This window comes from Dermacentor albipictus, chromosome 5, assembly GCF_038994185.2.
Source record: "Dermacentor albipictus isolate Rhodes 1998 colony chromosome 5, USDA_Dalb.pri_finalv2, whole genome shotgun sequence".
NCBI lineage: Eukaryota > Metazoa > Arthropoda > Arachnida > Ixodida > Ixodidae > Dermacentor > Dermacentor albipictus.
The window spans coordinates 82,386,928-82,409,901 of record NC_091825.1 but is presented as its reverse complement, the minus strand read 5'-3'; the positions used below and the strand labels follow the sequence as shown (position 1 = coordinate 82,409,901).

Here is a 22,974-nt window from a genome sequence, read left to right as displayed (position 1 = left end):
GCTGAAGCTCAGATAAAAAAGACGCCGGGTGCTCAGCATAGAAGAAAAATTAAGACATTTCACTACACACACTGTTAGTTGTAAAGGCGACCTTCGGCTTGCAGAACGTCACTGACGTTCTAGTTTCAGAAGGAAAAAAAAAAAAGACTTGATTCTATTTGACAGAAATTCTGTTGATAAAAAATATTTTCCGGACCATCATATACTACAACTGAGATGTAATCAATGCTGGCATACTAATTTGGTATTCTCTGTAATAAGAGTAGACTGTACTCTGTATCTTGATTTATATGTACCTAAGTTACATAGTTACGTAGTTACATTCTATTTATGCAATACTATGAGACTCCCGAGCACGTGCATCACCATGTTTTCTTGCCTAAAATCTGTAAGGATTAAATTTTGCAAAAAAATTTTCTGATATTTGATATTCAATTCGATATTCGACTTATTTTTATGATTGGATAGTCGATTTGAAATCTACTACTATTTGGTAAGCTTCTAGAAATATGGAACTACCTCGCAGCTCGCCAACTTCATGTTACTGCTCACATTCAACTGTAGAAAGTGGTGGGCATACGGGTGCGTCAGTGACATGGCGGGACAGAAACACAGAGACATACGAGTATGTCAGCGACACAGAAAAGGTTAAGCCATTTAAGTAAGATGGATGTGTTGTCAAGAGGGCTACACCGACACCATTAAGTGTGGCGTCTGCATCTCTTCTTTGTGCGCCTAATTTTGCACTGCTTACATGAATTGGGACAAGTAAAAAATGTCACGTCAATAATCCTGCAGACTTGAACCACCTGCCTTCCAGCTTCGATGCTGCCAAGCATGATTGAGCTTCACAGTAACGGATTACTTGTACTCGCAGACGCCGATGGGCCCAGTGGATGTGTCACTTCCGCTGCAGTGGGCCCGTGAGCAAAAGCGTGTCTTTGACCTGGTGCTGGTGTGTACCGACAACCAGACTCAAAGTTGGTCCGTCCATCCCGCTCAGGCCCTGAAGGAGTACCAGGAGAGCTGCAAAATAAATGGTCTCAGGTGAGCGGCCACTACATGCTGCAACTTCCTAATCGAGCATGTTTTATCTCGGAGTAATACACTGGTGCAACTGTCTGTCCTTGTTTGCTGGTGCTAAATATGCTTTCCAAGTCGGTTTACCAACACACCCAACAAACGGCAATGTTGTGCAACTTGCCACCCAAATCTTCCTTCTTGCTGGGAAGTGTCACTTAAAGACCAACCTCAATTAAATGTTGGACTGCGCCAAGAAGTCTACTTTCAGATTGTGTATATTAGAGCAGCTTCGGTACAAAATTTTACATTTCAAATACCTTTAATCCCCGATATATTAAACTAGGATATGTCAAATTATTATCTGTGTCGAAGAGTAGTAAAATTCCATTCGAAATCTCATGCAAGAGTACAGCAATGTGCTATGCGTATATTGAATTCCCGTTCGCCGCGACATTCCATATATTGAACGTTGTGGCACACCACACCCCTGCAAGTGCACTCCCAACAAGGATGCAGTCACTCTCGTGTCATCGGAAATAATTAACGCCAAGAATCTTAAATGCCACCATTTTTTCAGGTGCTGTCAAACAGAAAATTAACTCTAAAGAGTACATGCCATGGAGGAAAAATGAGCAAGGTGCTTTCAGTTTTCCTTGCTGCTCATATAGAACCATGGCTCGTGTAAACTGTGGCTGTTCGTTATTGGCAAGAGCAGATCCCCGTTATGCTCAAGCAAAAAAGCAAATGACCTGCTGGTCTGATATGCATTTCTCAAAAAAGTCGCAGTTTCACCTGGAAGGTGAAGCATCAATTGCGATAGCAAATTAAACAACAGCTATACGAAGTAAGGATAGTAGTTTTATCAGCTGCATAAACTTGTAAATGTTCGCTTACTAAATTAACAAGCATGGTTTCACGCAGGCACAAACAAAGGTGAACACATCTCACTCTATGACCGCGGAAACTCGCTGTCGAAATGCTGGAGTGAGGAAGCGCAGCATCAGCAGCGAGCGAATTGACCTTCATGCTGCCCCTCACTTCAGCGTGAACTAAGTGGCGAAAACACAGTGCACACGAAGCTATGAGCACTCAGTGCACTCTGTCCGCATCACTGATTGCTTTAAAGATAGGGCCCGCGTGGCCACGCCATACGCCGCAGCCACCAAAGCCACCACCGGAGGGTGAGCCGCCATCATCGGCTCACCCTTGCGCACATTCACTCGCTCATGCAGCATGCACACACGGCAACGGTGATGACGACGGCAAAAATGCACCAGGAATGCCCATATACAGTCCACGTATAATCAGACCTCATTAATACATGCCCACTTAATGAGTAATTGCGGTTTAAACATAGTTGCAAAGATTGCCCCACCCAGCCCTGATTTAACCTCATTGAACTACCGCTCAAGCCGTAGTCGCTCATTGCCCACCAAATGGTTAGTGGGTACTATTTTATTTCTTGTTCAACACGCACAGGCATAAAATCAGAAAAATCTCATGTGCACAGACATTCGATTCCCAAGTTGTGACACCTGAATGGCAGCTGCTAGCAATAGTGACATTAAAATAAGCCTACCATGACGTAGTTCCTGCTCATACTGATGTTGCCGATTGCAGCGTACAGAAGCGTGGCCTTCGAGATTGGCTTCCGGTAACACGAAGAAGCTGCCGGTAGGGGTGCGAATTCGCTATCGCCGTCGAACCCAATCCAATCTAAATCATGTAGTAACCTCGCAGAAGCACATTTTTTTTAATGCGTAGCCATTTCTATGCTTCCCCTGCGAGAAAAATGTCCCTCCATCTGTCCGTCCTGTAAGACGACCACTTTCAAGATAAAGCCCGTAGCAGTGGGCAACTCTATCCCAACTGCCCATCGCTTCAATGTGAACGAGGTGGCAAGAACACAGCACTTGCAAAGCTCTCGGCAGAAGCTGCACCCTGCCTCTTTTGCAGATTGCTTTCAAGGTGTGGGCCCACGTGTATCTCCTCAGCACGCAGCAACAGAAATGCAGTGTGCGGAGCTATTAGCAGTAGGCACTCTCTGTCCGCATTGCAGATGGTATTCAAGATATGGTCCGCGTGGCTGTGCCATATACACAGGCGCCGCTGGTGTACATTTAATCACGACTCATAATGGTTTGATGCAGATGGATAAGATGCTGATGAGCGATAATGACTTATAATGATCAGAACGTCATCAGCGCACCGAGCACTGCTACCTGCAGTATGTTGCTTACTTTATCAATACACCTTGCACCGCCATCCTCAACATTTCGTGACGCCGCAGTGCTGTTGTTTGTTTGGATTGACCGGATCAAGTTTCATAACGTTGATAATGACATTAGGCTGTGTGGAGATGAGCAAGTCGCACAATGCTTATACATACTTGGACAACTCCCATAGAAGTTCCTGCGTGAACTTTTTTTCTCCATTCGTCCATTGTGTTTGTGGTGGTGGTGTCGTCATGGTATTCAACAGTCCTTGCTCGAGAAGTTGACGTTGTTACAGCCGTGGAGTTCTCAGACAGTGACATTGTTGCCGCCGTTGCACCTCGTCCATCTTCAAGCAAAAGTGATGACGACAATGACAATGTGGGAGTGGACAATCGCCCTTCATTATGTGACGTTGCGTATGCTTTGAGCGTCATGCAAGCTTTTGCAGAGAAGCAGGGCCTCGTGAAAAAACTCGCTTGCAGCCTTACCAAGTTCGAAGATGTCACAGTAAGGCCACCACGGTGGCAAGCGAAGATCACCAATTTTTTGCTGCCTCCCCACAAATAAAGCATGTCTGAGTGTGTGTGTTTGCGAGCATCGTGATGTAGTTCTTTTCCGGTCAGTAAGTAGCTTCTAAACTGGCATTGGTGGTGAATTCGTACATTGTTTAAAACATCATTCCTGGCCGACTTCGAATTATAGACGTTTGACTGTACATATATACTTATAACAATATTCAAGTGCCATGAAGATTATTGTTATAACCAATAATTGTCATAACTGGTTCGCGTAAAAAAATCAACATAGGGAAATGGCAGAGATGTAGTGTGAAAACTATAAAAGCAGGGAAGCCAGCACCTCTCCCCGCAACCTTCCTCCATCCGGCTGCTGATTGTGTTCACTCATTTAACTGTTTAACTTCGCTTCCTGCATGCTTCAATTGCTTGTAACAAGCCGCAGTTTTCGGCATTCAAGAATGGCAGTGCTATAACAACTGCACAAAGGGGTCATGGGTGGCAAGCGAGATGTGAGTTCTGCCGACGCACTGCTTTGGTAACCCCAAAAGGGGTCCTTTAAAAAATGCAAGAAGGTTGCCGCAGTAGCCTGTGAGCTTGAGAAATCCAGAAGAAACGCTGGGGCGAGATCGCCACAAGCATCTCACCTGGGTTGCACTTTTCACTGGGTTGCACAAGAAAACCCCATGTCCATCAGCCTTGCTTGCTATACTCAAAGCTTGCTGACATCCTTCTCCAAGGCATCCAGCTGCTCCACATAGCGCAGCAGAAGGTCCCTCGTGAAAACAAAGCCCCGGAGGGACTGAGCCATCTGCAGGGCCTCCTGTGAGGACAAAGCAGAGGCAGCCTGTCCTACCGCATCATTGTTGCCATCACTGTCACCATCACTCTCCGATACAAGTATGTTCCCGGCGATCACCTCATTGGTTAGAAGCACTTCATTTTCAAATCTATAGCAGTGTGCTTCCTTTTCGCCGCCAACGTCATGCATTGCCGATGATCACCAGGTGGATCAGCCATTTTTTGCTTCAGCGGCAAGTCAAACGAGGCTAAGAAAACAGGTGGCCAGGAATGACTTCAAGGCAACCAACAAAGACGAGCATGAGCGACTTCATCCATTGACAGAACTGCACAGAATGAGGGGCCAGAGGTAACCTGGAAGCAGCGCAGCGTTGTCAGCACAGTTGGTGCGATCCAGTCATGTTTCGAAGGGTGGCGTGGCGTAGAACTATGGGTGCAACCAATTCGTGTTTGAAGGGGTGGAAGGGTGACAGGAGAGGTGCACGAGGCTGGTGGTGCGAAGAAGGCTGGAAAATGAATGCGCAGTGGCCGTTAAGGTAGCAGGCGATCATGCATCGGCTTGAATTTCTTTCTTTTTTCTTTTCGAGGATTTTGCATTTCATTACTCTTTGGCACGGACACCCAGCAGGCAGACTTCATCGTTATGAGCAATAACCCTGCTTGGGGACATTGTAGTAAGTAGGTTATTTTATGATAGAAAGCATACAAAAGTTGACGGTGCAGCAGCTTGTTATTGTTATAACCAATATATTGTTAAAACCGCTATTGCCATAAGTGGGTTCGACTGTAAGGGCTATTGCAATAAGAAGCGTAGATGATACTCAATCTTTTCACTGAGTAGGGCCAGGCATGAGAGACTGAACTGGAGATATTGGTGCTGCCAGGCTTGTTTGTTGTAGACACGGGTTTTCCACGAACGACATTTTAGGGTTCTTCAAGTGATGAAAACGTATCCGACCTCAACTCCAACTTGGACTGATCTTTACATTGCAGTTTAACTTTAACAACCACTGCAGGCCACATCTATACTTTAGCAGAAAGACCATGGCAACTTCAGCACGTAAGACTCATCACTGTGCGATTTGAGAATCCGTGCTGAACACATTTTAGTCATGCTCGCATGGTTACAACCGAGCGAAAATGGATTAAAATGTTGTGCAAGGTCAAGGCCACTCTTGAAACTTATAGCGTTTGTGTAGTGATGGCAGTTACTGACGCAGTGGCCTAAGGGGAAAGGCCAAGAATGAAGGCGTGCCGCAAGGTGTCGGAGCGTTGATCAGCAAAGACTTTCTAGGGCGACCGAGAAGTGAGGATGACTGGTTCCAACAGGAAGTCAGTTCCAAAGCCCAACACAATAGTCTGCCTGGTTCGTTTCCCACATATATCAATCGTCCATTAAAAGGTGTATTTTTTTGCTATTCTGACAGACACAGAGCTAAGCATGTTCATGCACGATTCATAGTATAAGTCTACTGTTGGCAGTACCATGCATATTCATCAGGGCGGTTTACTTCCATGGTTTGTCCATTTCTATTTATTTATTTATTTATTTATTTACAGGATACTGCCGGCCTTAGTCTTAGGCCTTGGGCAGGAGTGGACAGTACGATATACAGATGAACAAAACAAAAGTTGACAGCAAAAATCATTACAAGAATTCAATACATTACAATAGACATATTCCATGATCCGCACAAGCCGTACAGAGCATTCCAACGAAACAAGAATTCAATACATTGCAACAGACATATTCCATGATCCGCACAAGCCGTACAGAGCAATTCCAACGAAAAAAAGCATTACAAAATTTCAATATATTTTAAAATATGGATATTCGCTGAACCGCAAAAGCTGTACAGAGCATATTGATAACAACAGGATATTGATAACGAGGAGTCGCATTCATACTGGAATGCTGAAAGACATCGCGCATGCTCGGTAGGTTGAGCAGCAAGAAATCTACAAATAGCAATGACAGGCAAGCGAAAATAGCATTTCCGTATATTGTAAATCAAAAAAGAAAAAGAAAAATTACATTCATACTTATATATATATATATATATATAACATCGTCTAAATGCTATTCAGCTGGTTGCAGAATGACTGGACGGTCGGGCATTCCACTGTACTCGCAGAGAGTGCGTTCCACTCACCTATCGTACGAGGAAAAAATGTGTTTTTAAATACGTTTGTTCTGCAAGAAAATTCCTTTATTTTCTTCTGATGATTAGATCGTGTTGCACGCCTAGTAACTAAAGTAATATACACATCCTTATCTATCCCCAGCATATCATGGTAAAGTAAATACATGTATTTCAGACGGTCCCTATATCGCCTTAATTTTAATGTTTCCAGGTTGATTTCATTGATAAGAACCGTCGGAGATACGTGCCAGCTATAACAGTTAAACACGAATCTAACAGATTTTCTTTGAATATTTTCCAATTGAGTAATGTTCTTCAGGGTGTACGGGTCCCACACTACCGAGGCGTACTCAAGAATTGGCCTAATATACGTTTTGTACGCTAAAAGACTGATTTCTTGTGTGGACTGTCGGAGCGACCTTCTCAAGTAACCAAGTTGGCGCATTGCCTTTCTTGAAATATAAGATATGTGATCGTTCCATCTAAGGTCGGATGAAATTACGAGGCCTAAGTATCTGTAGCTACTAACCGTAGATATATTATTACCACTGAAACCTTATCTTTAACGAAAATGTGCAGCAAGCACTTCCAACATGTGCAAGGCACACCATGCTCATGTGTCCGGTCGAGTGATGCAGGCTTTAGGGTTATCATTGCTATCAGTATATCAAAGACCATTCCACAGCGATAGCAACCTTGCAACATTGGTGGGCAAAAAAAATTTGGCAGCATGCTACACGCCTGTAATACGTAATGGCGAAAGCCTGCTGCACACTTCATAATCCACTAGCTCACAGTGTCGCATTGCTGCTTTCGCAGTTTGGCTTCTTCGGCATGTTTTCTACAGTTAGCTGCAGCTTCTCCCACACGTATAGCGGGGTCAGACTTGTGCCGACGACGTTTCTCTTCGACTTTACGTTGCATCTTCTCAGCAGGGGATTGGAACATTTGCTGTCCTGCGTGTTGTAACGGTAATTTCAATGAACGTATGCACTGTTTGCTTCACGCTTCACGCTTGTAGCCTCTGAATTATGAGAAGGATGAGCCTTTTCATTTTTTGCTTGCTTAGGGGGGTATGAGCCACTGCTGATCATGATAGTTTTTGTACCGTTGAGCTGGGCTCCGCATTTTTTTTTTTTTTTCATGGCTATCGGGAATATGAGCCATTTAAGGCTTTCACCTTAGGTTAACTTTTGACATGGCCTTACCGAAGCAAATCAATAAATTTCCACTTTTTACGATCTCGAGAAGCTGTATGAGACACGTAGAGGTCTCGGATGACCTTCAGATAGACATATTTTATATTTAGAATTGCCATTTTATCTATCTAGCATGCGATTTTCTTTGCGTGCGATATATTCAGGATTAACTGTATACTAGGTGGGTCACGAAAAGCGCAGAGAAATCGACATTTTTGATACTGAAGCTGAGAAAAGAAAAAAAGAAAACACCAGTCATTATTGTTCACTGGAAAAACCCACAATGTTGAGAACCGGTGCGGCTCCTCGGCATCGGACCTCTAAGATCAGGCAGTGCCCGTGGCATGCTGAAAATTCGGGGCCATGTTCTGGAATTTGAATCGTATCTGCTAATCAGCAGACGTCCACATTTTATGCTAAGGTGCTACATGAAACTCCTTATCGGCCAGTGTCACAAATTTGTGACATACCAAATAATCGTCAACTCATTAACGCACAAAAATTAGGGGCTGGTTTTAGTCTTTGTCCTCCATAAATAGCGTCTTCATTGAAAATTTTGGATCGCCACTTCTGGGCAGTAATCTGAATGAAAAGCGAGTGCACGGAGACAACTATGCTGTAGTCGAGCTTGTGCAAGCTCCCATTTTTCCGTTGTTGTTCTACTGATATGGGAGATGAGACTGGTTCTAAAATAAAGTTGCCATTAATTCTCAAACACCTCAACGTTTATTCTTACCACTACAGTAAAACCTCATTAATGTTACCCCGTTGATTCAGAAAACCAGATAAGTTGGACTTGTCCTCTGGTCCCGGCAAGCATCTGTATTAATCCTATGGCAGGCAAATAGCAAATTTTAATTTCAAGATGAATTCAAAGTGATTAGTAATTTGGTCGAATAATTTCCAATCGATTAGTTTGAATAGTAGTATTACCTTGTATACCTCTGTACTACATACCACATATTTTGGTGAAGAAAGATGCGACAGCATTTACGATAATTCAGCTATTACAAATATCAATATTTTGGCACGAAGTGAATAGCTGTGGTCTTTACACTATTACAAATATCAATATTTTGGCTCAAAGCGAATAGCTGTGGTCTTTACATAAACCTTGATATGAGCCAGACGTCGAAAAATTAAAATAAAAGAGAAAGAGGCAAGGTGGTGCAGAAACACCTTGGTTGCATACATGCCAAGTTTTTTTTTTTTCAGCGCTGTTATGCAGATATTTTCACGCAAAAATGGAAGTTAAACATTTTTTTACAATTCCAGCAGTATGGGAAGCAGCACAGAAAACTTATTTGCAAACTTTTGCTCAATCTTGTGGTTTCAGTATACAGTAAAACCTTGTTGATATCTTTTTGAAGGAACTGAGGAATAAAAGTGTAATAGCCAAGAAAGTGTAACAGTGAGGGAGGCCTGAAATAGCTACAGTAATTTCAAAAACAGTTCTGCACACCTGTATAACTAAGGGACACACTCTACACATCTAATGCCTAGGATGGATAACCAGTGGACGATTAGAGTTGCAGAGTGGGTGCCAAGGGAATTAAGGGAATCGCATTCATCAAAGATGGCAGAAAACTAGGTGGAGTGATGAAATTAGTCAATTTGCAAGTGTAAGTTGGAATTGTTTGACACAGGACAGGGATGATTGAAGATCGCAAGGAGAGGCTTTCATCCTGCAGCCGACATAATGACTGCAGCCGAATATGACGACTATATTCGGCTCCTTTCAGCTCCTGATATTCTTCGCCGCATAACATACCTTTATTGCGGCGAAGCTGACTTCAGCCAGCAAAAACTACAGCCTTGGTTGACATGCTTATTCGAGACCGACGATCACATCCTTATGGCATTTTGTACTTCTGAATTTGCCTCTGCACAGCTATATTTATGGGACTGCTGCATTGAAATGTAACAATGAAACGTAAGATGCGGGAACATTACACAATAGCAACATATCAAATAGAAACATAATACATAGGAATTAATGAGCTTTAGGTCAGGACTGTGATAATGCGACTTAGCAGCCAGGAAAATGCAACAGCGAGTCAACAGCGAGTCAAAATGCAACATGTCAACAGCAGTTAGTCAATCTCACTGGGACATTTCACGTTCGCACGGCGTGCGACTCTATGTGTGTCGCCCGGCAAATTTATTTACAGATGTTTGCTCAGTGTTGCGGTTCAGTATACTTGAATTTTGTGATGGTTGTGCTCTGAGGGCATTTTCCATTCGCCCTTTGCGTGGCTTGAAGTATGTCATGCTTCGCCGCGATTCTGCAAAGTGCACATGTAGCATGCAACGTTAGCTGTGGCAACTGTATGGCATCTGCAGTTTAGGCTCAGTGCTTTCTACCTTCACGTGAGTTTAACCTACTCTGTCCAGTAAGTGCTTAAACTTAACACACACTATAGTTTATGGCTCAGCACCCTTGGTCGCCTGTTGACCTGCACGCCGCTTCTGCGGCCCTCTGCCTATCCTGTGCAAGTGATCTCAGGCACGATCACCGATGAGCAGCAAACTTCACATGACAGTTTTGGCAAATTTTCATCGTGGCGACCCTGCCTTGGTTGATGGGCCTTATCAGCACTGCTTCACCAAGTGTTGGTTACCAAAGTTGCGGTTTCGTCGCCGAGAAATGACATTGCCAAGAAAAGCGAGGATACAGGACATGATCTACATGGCACTATTTGTCAGATTTTCCAACATCATAAGCACGAATGATATAAAAAAATTTATTGAGGCGCCACACAGAAATAAATGCTTCAACAATTGAAAAACTGACCAGCGATACTGTGGCCCAATACTGGCTTCGTATTTTGTTTGTGTTGGCTGTCAGGTGTGTCATCGACAATGCTTCTTGCTCACCAAAACCGACCTTGTTCATTCTACATTTTGAAATTGATAGTCATTTGTTCCAGATAATTATAGAATTCTGAATCCTGAAATTTGATCTGAAGCAAATACCAAATAGCATAACATTCGATTAAATATTCAGAAATATTGAACACTCGCCCTACCCTAGGTAATGGCATCAAACTCATTAATTCAGACATATTTTACTGGACACCATTTAATTCGTATGACCATCAAAGCACGCCAAACACAGAGTGCCACAAATGTGCAAAGCAAAAGAGCACAAGCAGCGCTAGCGTCCAACTCAAAGGAATCGGTCCACGTCCCCATAGTCATTGGCGTGAACCACACGGGCGTGCATTCATGCAAGAATGCCGAAATGCTTCATGTCAGTTTTCGTCTTTTGTAACCTTTATTCTTGCTTTTAACATCGTTATGAAACTGCATTGACTGCATGCCTTCAGAACTGCGTAATCACCATCCACAGTCGCGTCAGTAGCAACCACAGTTTCACCCACAGAAGTTGCTATGAGCAGTAGTTTCATTTTAACTCTGTGATATTTTAACTCTGTGACATTTTAACTATGTGACATTTTACCTCGGTGAGCCAAGATACCTCCATTCGAAGCAGTAATGAACAGGTTGCAGAGACTCCTTCTATAACTAGCGGGGAGGTTAGAAGGGCGTTGTTAGACATGAAAAGGGGAAACGCGGCAGGAGAAGATAGAATAACAGTCGATTCAAACAAAGATGGAGGAGACATAATGCTTGAAAAACTAGCGGTGCTCTATACGAAGTGTCTATAGACTTCAAGGGTCCCATAGAACTGGAAGAATGCAAACATTATACTAATCCACGAAAAGAAAGGTGTTAAAGAATTGAAAAATTATAGGCCTATTAGCTAACTTCCAATATTATATAAAATATTCACCAAGATAATTTCCAGTAGAATAAGGGCAACGCTGGACTTTAGTCAACCAAGGGAACAAGCAGGTTTCAGGATGGGATACTCTACAATGGATCACATCGATTTCATCAATCTGGTAATCAAGAAATCTGCAGAGTACAATCAGCCTCTCTATATGGATTTCATAGATTATGAAAAGGCATTTGATTCAGTAGAGATACCAGCAGTCATAGAGGCATCACGTAATCAACAAGTACAGGCCGCTTAGGTAAATATCTTGGAAAATATCTAGAGAGATTCCACAGCTACCTTATTTCTACACAAGAAAAGCAGGAAGATACCTATAAAGAAAGGGGTCTGACAAGGAGACACAATCTTTCCAATGTTATTCAGTGCATGCTTGGAAGAAGTATTCAAGCAATTTAACTGGGAAGGTTTAGGAGTAAGGATCGACGGTGAATATCTCGGCAACTTCTAATTTGTAGATGACATTGTCCTGTTCAGCAACACTGGAGGCAAGTTACAACAAATGATTGAGGACCTTAACAGAGAGTGGGGTTGAGTGGGGTTGAATATTAATATGCAGAAAAGAAAGATAATCATGAATAGCAGGGCAGGGGAACAAGAGTTGAGGATCGCCAGTCAGGAATATGTTTACCTAGTCAATTACTCATAGGGAACCCGGGTCATGAAAAGGAAATTCGCAGAATAAAAATTGTTTGGAGCAAATATGGCAGACATTGTCAGCTCCTGACTGGAAGCTTACCATTATCATTGAAAAGAAATGTGTACAATCAGTGCATTTCAACGGTGCCGACGTAGGGGGCAGAAACTTGGAGACTGACAATGATGCTTGAGAACAAATTAAGGTCCGCACTAAGAGCGATGGAATGAAGAATGCTAGGCATAACGTTAAGAGACAGAAAGAGAGTGCTTTGGGTCAGAGAGCAAATGGGTATAGCTGATATTCTAATTGACGTTAAGAGAAAAAAATGGAGCTGGGCAGGTCATGTAATGCGCAGGTTAGATAACTGGTGGACCATTAGAGTTACAGAACAGATGCCAAGAGAAGGGAAGCACAGTCAAGGACAGCAGAAGACTATGTGGGCTGATGAAATTAGGAAATTGACAGGCACTAGGTGGAATCGGTTGGCGCAGGACAGGGTTAATTGGAGATCGCAGGGAGAGGCCTTCATCCTGCAGTAGACCTAAAATAGGCTGATAATGATGGTGAAACACATCAAAGATGTACTAAACAAAGTGCATTTGTGTCAATAACAAATTTTACCAGTGCTGATTGAGTACCGAATGTATCAGTAGCTCTGCTGTTAACGACAAGAATGAAAAAATAACTTCCTGCTTTGTAACCCCCCTTAGGAATATTGACTGATTTGACTGTTTACGCAGACGACACCAGCCTGTTTTTTTATGGTGACTCGGGTCCTAATATCTAAATTGAGCCAATGAAATGCTTGCAAACGTACACACGTGAGCGACAAACAATTATCTTACGATTAATGTAGAATAAACAAACAGTGCTGTTGAATTCATGTAACAAACAGTATCAACTATCCCCCACTAACCTAAAAAATATTTAAATAGAATTAGTATCGTCTTTCAAATCACTTGGCATGTATTTCTCCAAAACAATGACATGGGATTGCCAAGTAAATCACTTAGTTAGTAAATTGTCTAGAACAATAGTTACTATGCATTGCCATTGTATTTATCTCCCCATATCCATTAATATGCTTTTATATAATTCAACGTTTTTTTTTTCTTTAATTCAATATGGAATTCTTTCCTGGGGAATGACTTCAGCGGAGAACATGCATGAACTGACAGTATTGCAAAAAAGAGCAATACACCTTGTCTCCCAGGCATCATGTCTGTACCAGACCGTTCCGTTGTTTTCAAAGCTTAGAGCTATTAAAATTGAATCCTTGTATATATATATTATAGGCTTTGTCGCTTATACAGAATTGGAAAAATTAAGAATCATGACACATTAACAAATCTGGCATCTTTACAGCAGCATAATTCTTTTTATAAGTTACATCAGCCAGAACCTTGGAATGTTAACACGAACAGAACTAACTATGGTGACGAAATGCTACAGTTTTGTTTGCCGACACTGTTAAGTTGAATACACAAAGAAAATGGTTTCAGCGTATCTATACTGCCTCTAATAAAGCTATACAATATATTTGTCTTATGGCATTTGCTGCTGTGATGTCTTTTTCTTTGTTTTATCAGTATACCTTTTTTCTCTTAGAACTGTGCCAAATGCTCTCACGATAACTTTGTTTATAATCCTGACAGTAGCTGTTCTCTCGTTTAGTATGATAGCATGAGGGTACGAAGGGCCACACCCCCAACTCAGCAGCCGATAATTTCAAGAGAAACAAATTTCCAACGAAGAAGCAATCGTCTTATCTGGGATTCCAGTGTGCGCACATATGAAGGCTGCGCCGGCACCATATTGACCAAAAGGTTTAGTCTCGTATAAGGGCCACACCTTGTCAAAATTGTGGTAAAAAAGAGTGTGGCCCTTATACGAGTATATACAGTGCTTTTGGAGCATAGATGCCTGTCTTTGAAAAAGGTGTGAACTAATTGCAAGGTGGTGTGTTTATTTCATACAATGGAGGTATGTTTTTTGATGGATCAAGTTGGCCAAGGACACGTCTTGCACCTAAAAGCGACAGTGATAACAGCTGTCTGCGCAACAGAGATCACAAGTATTATTTACACAGTCTCCAAGACTTGGCGTCTCCAATAATTGGCCCAGTTTGCGAGGACGAAGAAAACGAAAGCTGCAGTCACTCTGAGCATGTGCCTCTTATCAATAGAAAAGATGGATTAGACGAAGACATCCTGCATAGAGCAATGTAAAATACTGCCATGACAAGAATCTACCTGAGAGTGAGAGGGTGAAAACTGAGAATTTCAGATTTTTTTTTTTTTATGAAGCAGCGTGCTCTATAACAGGAAAAATAAGACTTCTCTAAAGCAGAGGGGCAAGATGTCATCGTCCATGAAAACACTCCTAGTGATGAAGGGTGGTCTCGTGAAGCCATTTCCAACTGCGGGTATCTGTATGCAAGTGTGTGGCACTGGCCACTTGTAAAAGACATGTGGCAGAGGTGTGAGGAACCTAGCTGTAAAGAAGAGACGTTTTTCATTGGCTCGAAGTGCCGTGTCCATCTCTGCCTCAATAAACACAAGAACTCCTGCAATTTCCTTCACCTTTTGAGCCAGCAAGATTGAATTCGTAAGATTTTTTAAGATTAAAAAAGTGTTTCAGATGAAAAAAGCGGGCATCCTTTAACTACATGCAAATCTACATAAATTGCATGCCGCTTTGAGTGCAAGGCTTTTGCTACATGAACCATCTATATTTTGAGACATGCACCTTGCTAATTTTTCCTCCATGACATGTACTGCCCTTCAGATTCATTGCCTTGCTTGACATCATCTGTCAAAACAGTGCGGTTTCGTTGACGCGAACACTTCTGAGGTCGTGAGAAGTGATAGTAGCACAGTGTGGCACAGCATTTGATGTATCGGATGTGAGAGTGAGCAGGAGCTTGGTACACATGTTGTACAGCACTATACTTTTACGTCATATTTGCAAGGAGATGTCATAACAGTATACACAGACAATTCAGTGTATCGAGGTTTTATATTATCTGGCATCGATTGTAGTACTCGTTTGGGACCAATTGAGCCAAAGTGAAATTATGTTGCAGTTCGCCTTAAAAAAAGGGTATTCACATAGAGGAGAGAACCTGTTGCTGCAAGTCAAAGCACAAGAATAATGACAAGACAAGAATGACGTGACAAGACAATAATGACGTGACAAGAACAATATGTAGTAGTCCCATACCCATTCGCTGGAGGACACAAGCTTTGCATAGATGATGGTAACACTCTGCAGCAAAGTTGGTGCTGTATTTTGTGTAGCCTACACTGTTAATGGCACTCCATTGCATTGAAAGCAGGCACTGCTAAATCACTCTAGTAATGTTGATGCTCCTCCAAGCTCTGTTGCACTTCCATGAATGAAGGAGCTGCCGTGGAGTTTTAAATTTCTACCTGCATTGGTGTTTTCCGGTTGCTAGGGCCTCCCTTATGAGAACATTGCTTTAAGGATGATTTGTCGCAACAAACTTGTATCACCACTTCACTTTGCAGACCGAGTGTGTAACTTTAGCCAAATCGTATCTATTTTGTGTCATTAAGGGGTATATACAACAATGACAACTAAAGAAATTGCAGTTGTAAGTCAATGCTATGTGTTTTCACCTTGTCTTGCTGGTGATGTCACATTGATCTTGACAGTGCTATATGCCTGGTCACTTCTCATGTGCCATGCAATATGTGCCATGCAACTCTCATGCAACTTGCAGGTTCGCGGTGTGTGCCATGTGCAGCCAGGGCTTCTCGCTGGCACCTCCTGACGAGCTGAATATGCTGGACATCGCAGGCTGCGACAGCCGCACCATTCACCTGATAAAGGATTTTGCTACAGGCCTCTTCTGAGCTGCCATCCATTTCTTTCCTGTTTCATCATAGCTTTGAGCTCATCTCCCGGTGAGAGTCTGGCACTGAGTGGAGTAGATATTTAAGTAATTTTATCTCTTAAATCTTTTGCTGTCTTTTACTTGTCATTTATGTTTCGATTGCCTACATGCAGTAGGGGAGTATTAGCCCCTTAACTTGACATCAGCTTATCATGAGTTATCATCACTATATGCCTTATGACAAGCCTTCCTCAAAATGTACATGGTGGTAGATGTTCTACATTCATGGATTTTGTTGAAAAAGGTTTCCCACACTATTTGCAGACCTAATATTGTGTTTTAACCATGTTATCAAAGCATTTCATGCCAGAAAGTGAGCCGTTATGGTAGAAAAAAAAGCACCCTTAACCCTTTCGCTGTCGGACCTTTCTGGCCGTGACGCACCCCCAGTGTGGGCTTGCTTTCAGGGAACGAGTATAACAGGGAATGAACATAGCAATTCATTTTTGATTATAATTGGTATACAAATAACATAGCCTATGCAATATGCACATTTCCGTGTTCTGCAGCTGTTGTTAGTAATCATCATCATCATCATCATCATCATCATCATCAGCCTGACTATAACATCCGTTCAACATCCGAATCTGACGATGCGGAATTCACCTCTTCCTCGCATGAGACTCTGTCCAAATCTGAATCCGAGCTTGGCTCGTATTCTGAATCAGAAGAGCCACCGTTCCAATGAGCAGACGAAGGTCCCGTGCGCTCAGCCATCCGAAAGTAACCGCGCACAGGAAGGATGTGATTTCAGTCACCCGCACAATGGAGGGAAATGGGACGTTGTGTGAACAAGAAGACAGAGGGAGATGGAAAAAGGCTCAAACAAAGTTCGAAGGGCTTTACATTTACTGCTGCAAGTCGGAAGCGAGAGTGCGGCGAGAGAGCGAAAGCAGCAATCGAGTCACTCTTTTTGGAGAGGCAACGGCGCGTGCCTCTGAACTTGACGCGCCGTAGCAAACACACCAACAGAAGAAAAATAAAGACTTTCAAACCAGCGGAGATGGCAGAACAACCCTCGAACCCATAACCCAACGCATGATCCAGCGAACACGAAGCCACCGCACCACTCAGCAAAGGGAGAGGGGCCAGTGGCGGTCGCACCGTACTCTTCAATACATGTACACACAGTGCGGGGCGAAAATTTGAACTTGTAGAAAGATTTAACAGATGGCAAGGCCAGTCCAGGAGCGCCAGCTTTGCGCTCAGGCACGAAATTTTGAACGCACGATAGAGAACGTACTGGTACATCAGTGACACTGTGGGGGGGAAGCGCAAAGACGTACCTGTACGTCCGTGACAGCAAAAGGGTTAAAGGGGGTAAAGGGAACCCAAACAAATACTGGACAGACTCTCGGTGAATTGCGTATTCTTCGGTGGCTTCCCTGCAGTAACGATATAGTCATGGAGGCAAACCTTAATTAAGGCATGCAGACCTGTTAGGCAAAAAAAAATGAAATGAAAAGAATGTCACGCCAGTCACAGCTTTATAGAAACCCAGGTGGTCAAAATTAATCCGGCTCCCTACACTACTGCATCTCTCAGCCCATGTGTTGCTTTGGCATGTTAACCATTGAGGGTCGATTTTTTCGTCATATACGACCACCGTGGGTCGATTTCTTTTATTACAGATTACAATTCTTTTTAAGGACTTATTTCAAAAAAAATTTACCATAATTTTTCTAGGGTGACTGTAAAGTGAGAAAAGATATCTAGCATTGGGGGGGGGGGGGGGGGGTATATATGTACTCTTCATTCATCAGTAACAACAATAAAAAAGGAAATAAACTTATTAGAATTAAAAATTTGATGCATTGTTATAGTGCAAGGCTTTGAAAATGCACACAGAAGAATATTTCGCAAGACTCAAGTGTTCCTGCTCTTACACTAATATGTACATCCATAGCGTAATCGAACTGCGTAGGTGCGGGCACTCAAGAGAACTGTATGGTTGTGTGTCCATCAAAAAAGCAAAACTTGTGACAAACTTCCGCTAATCTTCATCTTATTGCCAACCACTAGCAATTAGTTTTCGCGAGTCTCCCCCTAAGAAAGAGAGCAACGGAAAAGTATGCTTGGCGGCATCCTACCCATGGGCACCCCTGTGAGCACTAAATGAGCGAGAAACAAGCGGTTGCCCTTCAAGTGATTAGTAATGAGATAGCCATCAGTTTTGCAAGTGCAAGAAGACGAGACCGCCCGCGGAACTAGACCCAAACCACCACCCGCCCGCGTGCGTCCCAATGCATGAGCTGTAGTATATATACACGCGGGAACGAACTAGCACTAAAACAAACCATGCAAGGAAAACCGAAAGAGGGAAGCATGCGAAAAAAATTCCCTGTATTCCCACATAGTGGCAGCACATGACGGAAAACAAAAAGTTAGGAAATTGGACCGCTTTTTAAACGTACAGACGGCACCATAAATATACAGCATCGGCCATTTTGGACTTGTTCACGGTGCTGCATATTTATGTCAGTGACCCTCAAAAGGTTAAATCCCACTATATCATTTTTTTTTCTGGCCAGGCACAGTTCAAACTGGCGAAAGGTCGGGTTCCAAACCCCAGCTAGCCGGTCCATGGCTACTTATCTTGTGCTTCCACCTCTGCCTCTTTCATGGTTGCAATGTCGCTGCTTCTGCCTGGCGAACAGGCTTACTGAGCACAAGTTACATTAAAGCCTTTCCCCAATTATTTTGCTTCCTTACTCCCTCTCTTCTGAACAGGACAGCAGTCTAAGCTTGTTCCCAGTGCCCCTCAGGAGCACTTCCCTTGACAGGCACTCCCATCACCCCTTCAGAAAAGCACGGTTCTGGTCTGGTCTCCTACCTGAATGGCAAGAACAACTTCTGATGACATAGCTGTTCTGACTCAGGCGCAAAGCAGGCGGGTAACTTTGTCCTCGCATTTTTTCCTTCTTTCTGTCATTCTGCATGGTACCAGTCCTGAAAAATGTTTATAGAGTGGCTAAAGCACTGAAATGCTAACGGAAAGCGTGACGAGCAGGCAATACAGCAGTGCATGTTTTTTGTGACAGTCTTTAGAACATTGTTGTCTTCCTAATCCCAGTTAGGCAGTAGGCATTGGAGCCTTAAGGTAATCGTCATTGGCTGTATAAGGGGAAGCCTTAGGCTGGAGCAAACATTTTGGCAAAGTCATGGGCCTTCATCAGGCAACAAAACATAAATGCTGCCATGAATGTACATGAATGCTGCCAAGAAAACTGCTTACACATTGCATTGGGCTCGTTGGTTTTTTATTATGCTATACCAGTACTAGGGAACGAGACTTGAGATGAGACGTGTCGATTTTGTTTTATGTGTCGTTTCCCAGCGCTGGTATCAGATAACTGCCACGAAAAGCAGTTCTTGCCCCAATGAAGATAAGTTCCATTGAAATGTGTGCTCTAGCTGGCTTTCCTTGTTTTCTCATTGTTAACCGTTCTCTTCTTCATGCATTGGTTGCTCTGAAGGCATTTTACTCAGTTTGAGAATTGTGTGAAGCGCGATCACCTTCTCTTCTGCAAGGCATGTAGCAAGGGTGTTTGAAGAGGCAGAAAAAAAAAGCAACACTAAATCTGGAAGGAGGCACAAGACAAACTCTCGGCATTAGCCAGGTATACATGTCTTTCTCTCGGGAATAGCATCAAGACAAAAACAAAGTGAGGCATAAAGAAATGGAAAAGAGTGAGGCAGAAGGAGAAAAACATCACCATTCTAATTGCGATGAATGCAAGTGAAACATGCGCGTTGTTTAATATAACCTAGTTTAGAAGCTTCAAGTTTGCATGTAAGTAGCTCTTATTTTTCAGCGGTATTTACCTGAGCATGGCCTTGGTGCAGCCTATATAAATACTGACTCATTTGATGTGTGCTGCCACGATCAAAGCAAGAGAACTTGCTTGGTGCTGAAAATGGGGAAGGAGAGATTAGAGGAAATTTCATAAAGGAAAAAATTGCTATCCAACCAAATGTAGAATTTTGGTACAACGGGACCCATTAAAAAGGGCCTGCTTTTAAAAAGCAGTCTTACCAGTCGAAGAAAAATTTGGCCATCTCGGGATTTATTTTGCTTCTGTGTTACGATGGTCTAACAGGTCATATGGTAATGCAACTCTGCTGGAGATATTTGCTTCAATAGACAGAATGCAAAATTTAAAGCAAATATATTTTCAAGCCATCAGACTTGTTCCACTCTTTCGGTAGTGCTGCTGAAAGAGAAATGGCTGATTTAATGGGATTTTGATGCTTTTGGTGTAATGTAACTTCAAATGCTTAGCCTTTGTTGTGACCATCTGTTTCTGGCTTCTCAGTGAATTTGGAGTCAGTTATCATGCTTCCCACCATGTGTTGTCAGCAGACTGATTTCATGGCACATTTCACTATGCCAATGCTTCTGCAGAGTTATCATATTTACGAGGTTGTACGGTATTATGGCCGACGCTGGCTAAGTACTTCGTTTGTCGTGAAAAGAACTCAATGGTGTCTTGCATTTCCCGCAGTGGCCTATTTTTGCATGTACAGTGGAACCTCGTTAATTCGAAGTCCGTCGGACCGCGAAAAGTCGTCGAATCAACCGGGTTTTCGAATCATCAAAAATGGACGAAAAACGAGAAATAAACGTACAAAACGTGGCTGTATCAACACTGCACCTTTATTTCGTCTGAAAAACGGTCACTTGAAGTAGTCATCGATGCGTGACTGCTTGGCGCGGTAGTTAGCCGCACCGTAGGCTGCGTCCTCCAGTCTGCTTACAGTGCGCGAGGCAATTCACTGTTACCACCGCTACACTCCACAAAACTGCGCACAACGTTAAGCGACTCAACAACTGCAGCTAAAGCTGGTGCTCGGGTGGGCTCAACATCACCTTCACCTTCGTTGGAAGGCCCATTGTCAGATATTTCTCCTTCCAAGTTGGCATAAGACGTTTGGACGTCAAGTTCCGTGCTCAAATATTCCACAAAGGTCAATCCGTTGCTCTCGTCGCCGTTTTCTTCGTTGAAGTCGGTCATGCGCGCACACAATGACTCTCCTTCGTCATCCAGTGTGCAGTTGGCATCAGATGCATCCTCAGAACTGTCATCTTGTTGCTTGGAAAAACCGGCGTGCATAAAGCAACGCCTGATCATATCTCCCTCCACCTGCTTCCAGGCATACTTGATTAGGCATATGGCACCCAGTAGGTCTACGGAATATTGTTTGCCGTTATCGTAGCACAACAAGTTCCTTTTAGGCAAATAGCAGCAATAAATCTTCCTCGCTTGCAGAATAACGCCTTGGTCCATAGGCCGCAATATAGCTGTAACATTCGGCGGCAGGAAGACAAGCCTAACTGCTGTCAAATTCTGGATGTCGACGTGGGCTGGGCAGTTGTCAGCAACAAAAACAACTTTTCGTCCCGCGGCAGCAAACTTACGGTCAAGGTGCCTCACGTACTCCTCGAACAGCGCTGCCGTCATCCAAGCCTTTTTGTTACTTCTGTACAGCACGTCATCCTTGGGAGGAAGTCGTGCGTTCTTGAAGCACCGAGGCTTCTCCACTTTTCCGATGATCAGCAGCAAAAGTTTGTGACTGCTGGACATATTCGCACCAAACAGAACGGTTATTCTGTCCTTGGGTTGTTTTTTTCCCGTGACTACTGCATCTTTTGGGGCAAACGTCTTTGTTGGCAGCATTTTATAAAACAATGCGGCCTCGTCCATGTTGTAAACATCGTCCTCCGCACACTGCTGAAGCAGCAGAGCCAATGTATCCTTTTTCCAATTCTCGACAACATTTGGGTCGACGCTCCCGCTTTCACCGCACACTGTCACGAACGTGAGATTATTGCGGTCTTTAAATCTGGACAACCAGCCATTGCTGCACTTAAATGCTTCATGGCCCAGCCGCAGTGCAAGCTTATCGGCCTTTTCGCGCAGGAGCATGCCGTTCACAGGCAGGTGTGCTGCATTTGCATGCTGAAGCCACTTTATCAAGGCGTCTTCAACGTCCGGATACTTAGGAATACGAATCCTTGTCCGTTTCGTCGAATGCGTCTTCCCATAGGCCTTGAAAATCTTTGTCTTATTCATCAATGTCGTCGAAAGGGTCGATAAAGGCACCTTGTGCTTTTCCGCCAGCTGTGTTTTGGAGCTCGTCCATTTTTCAGCCTCCTCAATTAGGCACACTTTCTGGCAGAAAGTCAGAGTTCTGTAGTACTTCGGCATTTTCTTGACACCAACACCGCACACGTGGTCAAGAATAACTATCAGAGCACAGAACACGTCTGGTCGCGGCACCGAACAATCAAAACACTACGAGCAGTGCCTGCCACAAGCTAGACGAAGAAACAACGGAAACGGAACCAGAAAAATTTCGACCTAGCGGTACCTGGTTGTTGCTTTGTTAACTAAAGCTAGCCTCCAAAACCGGCTGTAGTACTGTGCAGATCACTGAGGCACAACAAAGCACCGGAAACAAAGTTGATTTAAAGGGCAGCCTGGCTGCCACTCCAGCAACTATACTGGCCTCAGAGACTGGCACACTAATTTTTTTGTTGCAGATCACAGAGGCACGGAAAAATCTCGGAGGCCATGGTTTAAACTGACGTATTATCCGGATATGCGCACGCTGGCTGTTCAAATTATCCGGCAAAATTTGCATGCAAACTGTTGGGACCGCCGAAAACCTTCGAATTACGCGGGATTTCGAATAAACCGAGTTCGAATTAACGAGG

General features: G+C 43.4%; 2 protein-coding genes across 5 annotated transcripts in view; one reads left to right on the top strand and one right to left on the bottom strand.

Annotated features, from left to right (window-relative positions):
• Positions 1–19,900, top strand: part of LOC135910781 (RNA-binding protein Ro60) — a 49,079-nt gene extending 29,179 nt beyond the window's left edge. Inside the window, exons 7-9 of one of the 4 annotated variants that reach the window (XR_010567136.1) lie at positions 878–1,047; positions 16,083–16,266; positions 18,992–19,900. Coding sequence is in view for 1 of the 4 variants with exons in the window: in XM_065442876.1 (XP_065298948.1) it covers positions 878–1,047; positions 16,083–16,215 (303 nt within the window). In the remaining 3 variants the exon portion in view is untranslated. Of the gene's footprint in view, positions 1–877; positions 1,048–16,082; positions 17,948–18,986 lie in introns of those variants that run through there. The other 3 variants (XR_010567134.1, XR_010567135.1, XM_065442876.1) reach the window with 3 other exon arrangements.
• Positions 19,901–21,010: 1,110 nt separating this feature from the next.
• On the bottom strand, positions 21,011–22,465 carry LOC135910782 (tigger transposable element-derived protein 4-like). The gene has a single exon (XM_070539418.1). It carries the CDS (start codon positions 22,463–22,465, stop codon positions 21,011–21,013), a length of 1,455 nt encoding a protein of 484 aa, XP_070395519.1.
• Positions 22,466–22,974: the final 509 nt, after the last annotated feature.

What these genes read in the sequence shown, in the direction of transcription:
- LOC135910782 (XM_070539418.1), bottom strand. Translation starts at nt 22,465, where the DNA reads ATGCCGAAGTACTACAGAACTCTGACTTTCTGCCAGAAAGTGTGCCTA.